Source organism: Nomascus leucogenys, chromosome 2 (genome assembly GCF_006542625.1).
Source record: "Nomascus leucogenys isolate Asia chromosome 2, Asia_NLE_v1, whole genome shotgun sequence".
Taxonomy (NCBI): domain Eukaryota; kingdom Metazoa; phylum Chordata; class Mammalia; order Primates; family Hylobatidae; genus Nomascus; species Nomascus leucogenys.
Window position 1 is genome coordinate 96,828,267 of NC_044382.1, and position 12,664 is coordinate 96,840,930.

The following is a 12,664-nucleotide window of genomic DNA, read 5'->3' on the forward strand; positions in this document are numbered from 1 at the left end:
TGAGAATCTGGTAAGGCTAAGGGAATTACAATGGACAGAAAAGAGTACCAGAAAGGAAGGCGTGGGGTGAGGAAGCTCTATAGAGGTAGAGGTTCCCTCACATCTTCAGCCAAGTTCTGACCAATGCATGCATTTGAGGAAATTTCCAAGTGTTGGGGAAAGAATCACCAAAAAGGACAGGCAGAACAATCCTCTGGACTCATACAAGGATAGGAATAGTGTAATTCCTGTTCCTATTAGCCAAAGTAGGAAAACCTTTTAATACATGGGGCACTGGTAGAGTATTCAAAAGGGTATTGCCTCAGTATGGGTAAAAATTAGCATGAAATTAAAGTCTGACCTCACCTTAAATACAAGTCTCAAAAGAATCAAAACTGCCTCCTTGGTTTCCTATTGACTTAGTTGGATCCCAGCACAAAGCTCAAGAATACAGTTATGCACTGGTTAACGATGAAGATAGGTTTTGAGAAATGTGTCATTAGGCAATTAAATCATTGTGCAAATATCATAGGGTGGACTTACACAAACCAAGATGGTGCAGCCTACTACACATCTATGTTATATGGTATAGCCTATTGTTCCTAGGCTACAAACCTGTGCAGTTTGTTACTATCCTGAATACTGCAGGCAATTGTAACACAATTTTAAGTATTTGTGTATCCCACCATAGCTAAACAGAAAAGGTATAGTAAAAATATAGTATAAAAAATTAAAAATAGTATACCTGTCTAGGGTACTTACCATAAATGGAACTTGTAGGACTGGAAGTTTCTTTGGATGAATCAGTGAGTGATGAGGGAAAGTGAAGGCCTAGGACATTACTGTACACTACTGTGGACTTACAAACACTGTATACATAGGATACACTAAATTTACAAAGATATTGTCTTTCTTCAATAATTAAACTTAGCTTACTGTCACTTTTTACTTTATAAACTTTTTATTTTTCAATTTTGGGTTCTTGTAATAGCTTAGCTTAAAACACAAATACACAGAGCTGTACAAAAATATTTACTTTCTTTATATGCTTATTCTATATGCTTTTTACTATTTTCAAAGCTTTTTATTTTTATTTTTTATTTTTTAAACTTTTTGTTAAAAAACAAGACACACCTGCATTAGCCTACGCCTGCACGGCGTCAGAATCTTCAATATCCCTGTCTTACCCTCTACATCTTATACCACTGGAAGGTCTTCAGGGGCAGTAACAATCATGGCACTGTCATCTCCCATGATAACAATGTCTTCTTCTGGAACACCTTCTAAAGGATCTGCTTTTTTCTTCTAATAAGTAGGACCATACTCTAAAATAATAATAAAAAGTATAACAAATACATGAACCAGTAACATAGTAGCTTATTACTGTTATTAAGTATAATGTGCTGTGTATAATTGTGTGCTAGGCTTTCATATGACTACCAGTGCAGCAGGTTTGTTTACGCCAGCATCACCACAAACATGAGCAATGCAGTGCACTAAATGTTATGATGGCTACGACATCACTAGGTGATATAAATTTTTCAACTCCATTATAATCCTATGGGACCACTGTTACATACCCAGCTCATTGTTGACCAAAAAGTTATTATGTAGTACATGACTCTATTTAAGGAAAAAAATACCTTGTACTCAACAGGCAAAACTCATAATGTCTGGAATCCAGTCAACGATTTTCAGTGATGCAAAGAAGCAGGAAAACATGACCCACAACGAAAAGAAAAATCATTCAATAGACACAAGATAAAATTAGTAGACAAGAACATTGAATCTGCTATTATAACTATATTTTATATGTTCAAGAAAGTAGAGGAAAGCATAAACATATTTTTAAAGACTCAATTTGAACTTAGTTCTAAAGGTTTTCTAAAATGTCTGAGATCGAAAAACTCACTGAATTAGTTAAATACCAGACAGGATGCTGCCAAAAATAAAAAGACAAATTGAAAACATAGCATAGCAATAAAAACTATCCAAAATGAAACACAGAAAGAAAAAAGGAACCTGGAAAAAAATGAGCAGAGCAACAGTGAGTTGTGGGACAAATTCAGTCAAACAGACCAAAAAATGTTTGTATTGCTTTACAAGTTAACAACAAATACAGCTGAATAATCATAAACATGGCACTTCTAATTCTCAAACTGGAGGGACAAGACCAGGAAAATGCTCTTCCACTTAAAACGCATTTGTTAAAACTGAAATCCACAACTTCTGTCAAGACCTTCAATCTTCTCAAGCAAAATCAACACCTATAAAGAGTCAAAGAAAACTATTAATAGTATCAAGTTTACTCCACATGTCTGAGTATGTAACTGAAAGGTCTTACATGTTTTTATACAGGTAGTGCTTTTACTAAACATTTTATGTAGCCATCCTAGGCACTTTTAAGAATATAACACCCTTTAAACACATTCTTTGGCAGAAACAGATGTCAAGAAAATTGTAAAATCCAACGATGCATTGCAATCAACTTTCTCCTCTCTCCTCAGCAGGAAAAACTAGTCAGCCTTTAACATGGCCTGAAATAAAAAGCCAATGATCAAAGAACCTGAATGAACCCAAGTAATAAGAAACATAAAATGATACCAAGGATCATCATAATGGAATTGCTAGAGGTTGAACACTTTTTCATGTGCTTAATGGTCAACTGTGAAGTGCCTATTCAGATGTCTCACCCATTTCCTAATCTTTTTTTTTAATTCTTTATATATCCTGATTCCAGTCTTTTGTCTCGTTTTGCAAGTATTTTATTTCAAGTTGTAACATGTCTATTTCCTTAAGTTTTTTTGATGAGCATAAGTTTTTAATTTCTATGAAATCTTTTATTATTAAAAATAATTTTATGAAGGCCAAGTGTGGTGGCTCACACCTGTAATCCCAGCAATTTGGGAGGCCAAGGCAGGTGGATTAGCTGAGGTCAGGAGTTCAAGACTAGCCTGGTCAAAATGGTGAAACGTCTCTACTAAAAAAAAAAATTAGCTGCACGCCTGTACTCAGGAGGCTAAGGCAGGAGAATCGCTTGAACCCAGGAGGCAGAGGTTGCAGTGAGCTGAGATTGTCCCACTGCACTCCAGCCTGGGCAACAAAGTGAGAGTCCGTCTCAAAAAACAACAACAACAACAAAAAACCAATTTTATGGTTAATACTTTGTGTCCTAAGAAATCTATATCCACCACTAATTGCCAAACTATGTTGTAGCTTTTACATTTGGCTCTTGAATTGATTCTTGTGTATAGTATGAGGTAGGGATTGAGGTTCATTTTTTAAAAATGTGGACATCCAATTATTCTAGCACCACTTGTTGCAATGACTCTCCTTTCCCCATTGTACTGCTTTGACACCTTTGTCAAAAATTAAATGAGTGTGTAAGTATGAGACTATTTCTCAGCTCTCTCTTTCATTGATCCATTTGTTTGTCTTTATGGCAGAACCACAACGTCACTTTATAGTAAATCTCCAAATCCTCTAACTTTTTCCATTGCAAAATACTTTGGACAATCTAGGTACTTTACATTTCCATATAACTTTAAGATCAGATAGAAAATTTTTGAGTTTGGGGAAACTATTATTTGGATTGTGTTGAATTTATATAACATTTGTGTTAATTTATGTAACATTTATATAACACTGAGTCTTCCAATACATTCACGTGAAATATATCATTTACTTATGTCTACTTTAATTTCTCTTAATGTTTTGTAGATTTCAGTGTACAGGTCTTACACATGTTGGTAAAAAGCTACTTCTAACTTGCTTTTCGACAGTATTGTAACAAGAATTGCTAATTTTTCAAGTGTTCATTGCTTGTATTCTTACTTTTTACATGTCTGTAGTCATCTCATATTTTGATTACTGTTTTTAAATTAGCATTGATATGGGTTACTGTTTTTAACTTTATTTCTCCTTGAACCAATTTTGGTAAGAATATAATCAACTTCATTAATCTTTTGGAACAATCATTTTTAGCTTTATTCTCTATTATACATTTGTGTAGTATTTCATCGGTTTTTGCTGAATTATTCCTTTAATTCTACTTTCCTTAGGTTTGATGATCTCTTATAGCTTCCTGAATGGGAAACTTTAAATTTTGTTCCACAATGGGTTAAATAGCATCAAAATTTGATGTCATGTTCTTTACCTTTCAAAATACCTCATAGTTTCTTTTTATTTGCTCTTTAACCAATGAATTATATAGAAATAGAATGCTTAAAGTTAAGGCAGTTGAAATTTTGTTCTCTTTTTTATCACTTCTAGCTTAATTCCATGGTGGTCAGAAAACATTACAAATGATTTCAGTATTTTTACTTTTTTTTGGAGACATGGTTTCACTCTTGTTGCCCAGGCTGGAGTAGAGTGGCATGATCTCAGCTCACTGCAACCTCCGCCTCCCAGGTTCAAGTGATTCTCCTGCCTCAGCCTCCTGAGTATCTGGGATTACAGGTGTGTGCCACCACGTACAGCTAATTTTTGTATTTTTTTTTTTTTTAGTAGGGACAGGGTTTCACCATGTTGGCCAGGCTGATTTCAAACTCCTGACCTCAGATGATCCGCCTGCCTCAGCCTCCTAAATTGCTGGGATTACAAGAATGAGCCACTGTGCCTGGCCGTCTTTTTGATCATTTCTAGCTTAATTCCACAGTGGTCAGAAAAACATTACAAATAATTTCAGTATTTTTACATTTCTTGATCTATTTTTTATTTGAATGGCCCAGAATGTGGTTGTGATGGTTAATATTGAGTGTCAACTTGATTGGACTGAGGCTACAAAAAGTATAAAGGATAAAATAAAGCAGGCAGAAGAAAGTGGAATTGTAGCAGGACAAGCCGCAGAGAAAACCCCTCAGACACCGGATTAAAGAAGGAAGAGGTTTTTTATCCTGCCAGGAGTGTCAGCAGACTCGCATCTTAAGAGCTGAGCTCCCCGAAGACAGACTTCCTGACCCTTTTAAGAGCTTACAGCTCTAAGGGGTTCCACATGAAAGGGTCTGATGGATTGAGAGCACATGTGGTTAGAGTGGAGGGTGGTTAATCTTTTAACATCAGGCCGGGTCATCAGTGGCACCGGCTGGTCTTGCCACTGACTTCATTCTTGTTGTTTTTCAACTTTTACTTCCTCCTCCTCGTCAGAGACAGGAGACAGTAAGAGAAATGGCTTCTCTCCTCATTCCCCCTTTTGAGAACCTCACTCACTAGTGGGAGTTCTCACTCTCATCTACACTACCCAGGTCTTCCTGCCAGTCCAGTTCCATTGACTCCTAGAGTTATATACTCTCCTGTTTTCCAACAGGGATTAAGTAGTTCTAATGGGTTATAGCACACATCAGTCTGGTCACTTCCTGGGCTGCATACCTTGTACTGGGTGGCATTATACACACAAGTCCCTTTTAAACAAAAAGACTATTTTAACTTTTTTTTTTTTTTTAACCCTACCTCAGTCTAAGGAAGGTCAGTTGAAGTCCTTACTGTACAAGTCCAAAATTTAAAAAAATGAGTTCCACGATGAACTTCCTCATGCTTCGGCCGTGCGTGGACCAGTCAGCTTCCGGGTGTGACTGGAACAGGGCTTGTTGTCTTCTTCAGGGTTACTCTGCAAGGGTTGTCCAGGCTTGGTCTTGCCTCCCAAGTTTCAGGCGCTGCAGGTTTTACATGGCAGTGGTGGATCCAGGCTGGGATTCCCTCTCCCTTCACAGCGGTGGGAGTGGTCAGGACGACAATCTGGGGTCCTTTCCACTCTGGGCACAAAGAGACTACGTTCCAGTCCTTGATCCACACTTGATCACCTGGGGAGAAAGGGTGAACTGGGGAGAATAAGCTAACAGGGCATCTCTCATTTACCCAGGCTGAGATTGTGTAATTTTTCCTAAAGCCTGTAGCTGTCGCTGTAACTCAATTTCACCTAACTCTCGGGGAGTGCCTGGAAGTCCCCGCAATATGGGAGGGGGCCTATGATACAGTATTTCATAAGGGGAATATCCTGTTCTTTTAGAATGGGGTACATCTAATTTTAAATAATACCATAGGGAGAGCCTGTATCCATTTTAATCCTTTTACCTGACATACTTTCCCTAAACTATTTTTGATAGTCTGATTCATCCGCTCCACCTTTCCAGAACTCTGAGGCCGGTAGGCAGCATGCAGTTTCCATGTGATCCCCAATACCTTTGCCGTCTTCTGTACCAAGTCAGCCACAAACGCCGGCCCATTATCTGAGCCGATCTGTAAGGGCAGTCCAAATCTAGGAATAAGATCTCAAAGAAGCACATGGGTTACTTCACAAGCTTTCTCAGTTCATGTTGGATAAGCCTCCACCCACCCACAGAAGGTACACACAAGAACTAGTAAATACTTGTTACCTTTGCACTTTGGCATCTCTGTGAAGTCTACCTGGAGATCTTCAAAGGGGGCTGCTCCATAAGCTTGTATGCCGGGTGGAAAGGCTGGAACTTGCCTTGCATTATGCTGTCGGCAGGTAACACACCGCTGTGTCAACGTTTTGGCAAGAGCTGATAAATGCGAGATGTAGAAATACCTGCCTAACAACTTTTCAAGTGACTCCTGACCTAGATGGGTGGTTTCATGCACAACCAGTGCAACTGCAGCTCCTAGCAGCTGTGGCACAGCTACTCTCCCATCTGGTAACCAAATCCATCCTTCCTCCATCACTCGTCCTCCCTCTACCTGGAGAAAGTCTTTTTCTTCTTTAGAATAAGTAGATACAAGATCAGGTGCTTGAGGGAGCAGAGGGGCTGTGACTGATGCCCGGAAAAGGGCAGATGCTGCTTTTGGAGACTCTGAGTCAGTGCGGGAATTCCCCAAACCCACCAAGGTGGAAGCTCGCTGGTGTCCTCTGCAATGCGTAACTGCCACCTCGTGGAGTTTCCATACTGCTTCTAATTGCAAGATTTCTTGTTGATATTTTATGTCTTTTCCCCCAGAGTTCAATAGGCCCTTTTTTTATATAATGCTCCATGCACTTGAAGGGTTAAAAAGGCATACCGAGAATCAGGGTAAATGTTTACAGTCTTACCTTCACTGAGTTCTAATGCCCGAATTAAAGCAATGAGTTCAGCTTTCTGGGCTGAAGTGCCCTGAGGCAACGATCTGGCTTCAACAACAGTGTCCAGGGTTACCACTGCATACCCTGCACATCTCTCTCCTTGTGGGTTGATGAAGCTGCTCCCGTCCACGTATAGTTCCCAGTCTACTGATGCCCAAGGCTGGTCCCAGAGGTCAGGTCTGCTAGAGTAAACTGAGTCCAACACTTCTACACAATCATGCTCGACAGGGCTCTCTGATACCGGAAGCAAGGTGGCGGGGTTCAGGGTGTTACAAACTTCAATGGTTATATGAGGATTTTCACAAAGCAAACTCTGGTACTTGGTGAGTCTAGCGTTCATTAGCCAATGATGTCCTTTAGTATTCATTAAAGTCACCACAGCATGGGGTGCCTTTATGTTCAGGTTTTGCTCAAGAGTCAGCTTATTTCCTGCCTTTCCTTGAACATCAGACTCCAAGTTCTTCAGCTTTTGGACTCTTGGACTGACATCAGTTGATTTACCAGGGGCTCTTGGGCATTCAGCCACAGACTGAAGGCTGGGCTTCCCGACTTTTGAGGTTTTGGGACTCGGACTGGCTTCCTTGCTCCTCAGTTTGCAGAGACCCTATGTGAGATTTCACCTTGTAATTGTGTGAGTCAGTTCTCCTTACTAAATTCCCCTTCATATATACATATATCCTATTAGTTCTGTCCCTCTAGAAAATCCTAATACAGTGGTCATATTGATAAAGTTCCATGTAATCTTGAATGTGATTGTTATTATTTTGTGATTATAGGTCCAAAATTGTTCAGAATTTCTATGGTCTTGTGTGTGCGTGTGAGTTCTTTCAGCCACTGAAATGTGTTAAAGGTGAATGACTTCCGTTATGATGAAATGTATCTCTTTTGTAATGCTTCTTGTCTTAATGCATACTTCGTTCTAATAGAGTAATTAAATTTGGCTTCTTTTGGTATTTCACTTTATTACTTTCAATTTTGTGTCTTTTTAAGTTTAGATTTGACCCTTAAAAGTACCATATACTCACAGTTTTGTTTTTAAACAATCCGAAAATACTTTTATTTGGGGTATTTAGTCCATTTACATTTAATCTAATTTCTGATATAGTTGCGTTCATTTCCACTACTTTTGATTTCAGTCCCATCTGGTTTTTTTTCATCTTTTAAATTAATATTATTCCATTTCCTTCTTTTATTTACTTGTTATAGATTCTTTTATGGATTATCTTAGGGATTACAGTGTATATTATTCTTTTATCACAATACAAGTTACATTCACACTTTCATGATACTGCTAAAAACACATTATTTTAACATAATTTATCCTTTCCTTTTCCATTGTTATTGTGAACTTTAAATATGCTGAATTTTAAAATAACACAGGCATTCAGTAATTGTTTTTTGTCCATTTGCTTAAATATTTATAATGTCTTCCTTGTCCATTTCCATGTCTTCATCTGTGATTATTGCCTTTCATCCTGACCACAAATCTCCTTAGTTTTTATTTTTAAAGTCTTTCTGTTAAAAGCCATGGAATCTTACATTAGTAGCTATTTTCTTTTAACATATTAAAGATGTAATTCCAAACAGAGAATGATGTCAGCAAGATAGCAGAAGAGGAAGTCCTAGACCCTCCTTCCCCCAACAGGGACACCAGCTCAACAACAATACACATACAGATATCCTATATTAGACCCTTCATCTTAATTTATTGTCTGCATTCTCTCCACTAGATGCTAAGCTCTTGGAGGGAAGAGATTTTGCTGTTTTGTTCATTGCTGTAGCTAGGGTGTGTGGAACAGCCTATGGCACATTACAGGCACTCAACACATATTTATTGAAAAATAATTAAATGGGTACAAACCAAATTATTCCAGAGAAAACATTCTTTGTGAAGTCATTTTCAAATAACAATAAATGAATGCCCTCCAACATGAACTGTAACCATTCCTAAAATCAAACATAGCTGTATGTTTTTCTCATAACACAGAGAAATCAGTTATCAGATTTAGAAATATATAGCTGGCCAGGCGTGGTGGCTCATGCCTGTAATCCCAGCACTTTGGGAGGCCGAGGCAGGTGGATCACGAGGTCAGGAGATCGAGACCATCCTGGCTAACATGGTGAAACCCCGTCTCTACTAAAAATACAAAAAATTAGCTGGTCATGGTGGTGGGCGCCTGTAGTCCCAGTTACTCAGGAGGCTGAGGCAGGAGAATGGCATGAACCCGGGAGGCAGAGCTTGCAGTGAGCTGAGACCACGCCACTGCACTCCAGCCTGGGCAACAGAGCAAGACTCTGTCTCAAAAAAAAAAAAAAAAAAAAAAAAAAAAAAAAAAAAAAAAAAAAATATATATATATATATATATATATATATATATGGCACCACACATTTAACATAAATTCATTTTGAAGATGCAAAAAAAAAATAACTATAGACAGAAATGGGATGTTTTCTGATTCTTAGATTAGCATTCTGCCTATGAAACTATGCTACTACTTTATTTAAGAAAATAAACTGTCTTTTCCCAAACGGGAGAAAGAACAGTAACCACATGCAGGGAGTGATGGGAGGAAAACAAAAGAAAACAAAACAAAAAACAATAGGATGGAAAAATACACACTCTGATCCATTAAAAATAGGCCTGTCCAACATGAATAGTTCATAGCTAAAAAAGGAGTCCCATGGTAACAGAAGACATATATGTAAAAAAGCTCTACCTGTTTTTGTTCCCCACCTTAGGAAGAAAACAAAAATATGTGAAAATGTTTACTACTTTACAAAAGGAAAAGGTTGACATTAGCTTTTGTTTTAATCCCAAGATATCATCAAGCAAGACATTAGCTTTTTGACCATCCTTGGTGTCCATGTCAGAGTCTTCACGGCACATAACAAGCTCAGCTCTAAAGCCAAGGTATGAACATAATAAGATGGATAGGAGTTAAAAGATGAGATGGTACAACTATTCGAGACACTGGGTTCAAGCTCTAGTATCACTAGTGTGTTTAAATCTGATTCCTTAAGACACCTATATCTTTGCAAAGACACAGGATGATCTGCATTTAAAAATCACTTAGTTTTATTTTGCTGAATAAAGCCATATACCTTGATAGACCATTTTCAATTAAGTGATGCCTCAGAAACTGTGTATGAATTCAGAGAATGTTGAGACCTTAGGCTTCATAATACTGAGAATTTAATCTTTCATTTGAAAGAATAAAATCTATCCAGTGAAGTTCCAATTATAGTTTTCATAATGAATTCTATTTATTGCTTCCTGGACCTGTCAATTCCATTAATGGATGAATATCTCTTCTGAATCATAACTGAGGAAGAAATGCCACTATTTTACCAATGATATTTATATCAGAAACAATAAGACAATGAGCCCATTCTGCTTGCATGCACTGGTCATTTTATGCACATCAATTGGGATTCTGGGAGAAATACTGATATAATAAAAATGCACATGGATATTAAGATAAAATTATATGCTTTTCATTTCAGACAAATCAATGGGAGTAGGAGGAAGAATAAATATTAAGATAAAATATATTTATTTTATAAGAATAATATAAATATATTTTATAATATATATTATATTTATTATATATAATAAGAATAATATAAATATATTTTATAAGAATAAATATTAAGAAAAGAGTATATGCTTTTCATTTCAGACAAATCAATGAGGGTAGGAGGAAGAATACAGCTCTGATTTTATAGTGCAATGGCTAGCAAGTGGGGGAGTAGGAAAGACAGGAACCAATAAATTGTCACAATCCTACTAATCATACAAAACCAAGATTATAAGGTTTTGTATGATTAGTAATAATACAAAACATATATAATAAAAATAACTTTATATATGCTTTGAAGCATATTATATTGACTAAAGTATAACATATAAAATAAAAGAACTATACTGGTCTAATTTGGGGACATTAAAATATTATTTGGTTTATATAAAGTACAAACTCTTTTGTATTTAAAGAACATAACTCTTGGTTCAAAGACAAAATGCATAAATAAACCAATTAGTTCAAATTTGCTTTGAAAGGCTAAAAACACTAAACCAAACCTGTTACTTAAAATACTTGGTTTGCCCAAGCCAGAGTATACTTAGAGTTTCAGTTTAAAAATAATGAATTAACAGAACTTTAGGAATATATATTATTCCACCCAATAACGAATTCTATGTCTTTTACACCATATTACTGCACTGTACAATCTTTGAAACTTAAAATAATAATTTCAATTTTAGTTTTTAAAATGTGGCTCTTTGGTAAGAATGATTATAAATACCAGGTGAAATTCTTTTCTAGTCCAACATGTGAGAACTTTCAGATACAAAACAAATGTCAAATTTTGGTATCATCTTATTATAAAACAAACACATTTTGATGATGCTGACATATCTCAAAATATATTTGAAATGCTTCCTTTGGAAATACAACATGAAGCGTCATTAGGATATATCCACAATTCATTTCAGTCAAAGAGTTTTATCCAGTTTAAGTACTTATTACTCAATTTTTTAAATGTTTTATTTTATTTTAGTTTCAGGGCATACATGTGCAGGTTTGCTATATGGGTGTACTGCACAATGCTGAGGTTTGGACTTCTAGTGAACCCATCAATCAAGTAGTGAACATAGTATCTAACAGGCAGTGTTTTAAGCCTCGTTTCCTTCCCACTTCCACTCTTTTGGAATCGCTAGTGTCTATTATTTCCACTTTTATGCCCATGAGTACTCACTGTTCAGCTCCCACTTATAAGAGAACATCTAGTATTTAATTTTCTGTTTCTGAGTTAGTTCACTTAGGATAACGGCCTCCAGCTTCATCCATGTTGCTGCAAAGAACATGGTTTCATTCTTTTTTTACGGCTGCATGGTATTCTATGGTGTATACATACCACATGTTCTTTATCTAGTCAACCATTGATGGCCACTTAGGTTGACCCCATGACTTTGCCACTGTGAACACTGCTTCAATAACAGATAAGTGCAGGTCTCTTTTTGATAAAATGGTTCCCTTTCATTTGGATTGATACTTAATAGTGAAACTGCTCAGTCAAGTGGTAGTTCTATTTTTAGTTCTTTGAGAAATCTCCATACTGTTTTCCATTGGAGTGGAAGTAATTTACATTCCCAGCAGTGTATAAGCATTCCTTTCCTTTTAAAGCATGGCTATTTCCAAAATATTTAAATCTACACCCAAAGACAGGAATTTGCTATATTAAAATTTTCAAATGAATGTGAACCTTAAAAGCCCTGAAAGTTATTCCAAGAGTTTCAAACTTGCTTTCAACAGCAGTAACAGCGCTGAAACATAAAGACAGCCTCCTAAGAGTTATATGGAAAAGCATGTATTCATTTATTTGAAAAGAGAAAAAAACTACCTTTGTTTATCTCTTATACATTTTACAATCTTGACCTTTCATTTTGAACTTTAGATGTAAAAAGTATCAAAAAGAGTTTTACTTTTTTTCATTTCCTTTGAATGTTTCATTCAAATTATCTCAATTTTGGCCAGAAAAACAAAAATATTTCTAATTCTAGAAACTACAAATTTAAAACAAGTCGTATTTAACAAAGGCATACATGA

General features: G+C 36.5%; 1 protein-coding gene across 1 annotated transcript in view; it reads right to left on the bottom strand.

Moving 5' to 3' along the window:
• Positions 1-1,767: 1,767 nt before the first annotated feature.
• The window catches only part of TMEM161B (transmembrane protein 161B), an 84,897-nt gene continuing 74,000 nt past the window's right edge, over positions 1,768-12,664 (bottom strand). Inside the window, exons 13-16 of the mRNA XM_030816572.1 lie at positions 6,351-6,456; positions 6,157-6,245; positions 5,428-5,727; positions 1,768-2,246 (exon numbers count right to left, since the gene is read on the bottom strand). Of these exons, the coding sequence (XP_030672432.1) occupies positions 5,533-5,727; positions 6,157-6,245; positions 6,351-6,456 (390 nt within the window). The 3' untranslated portion in view covers positions 1,768-2,246; positions 5,428-5,532. The remainder of the gene's footprint in view (positions 2,247-5,427; positions 5,728-6,156; positions 6,246-6,350; positions 6,457-12,664) is intronic.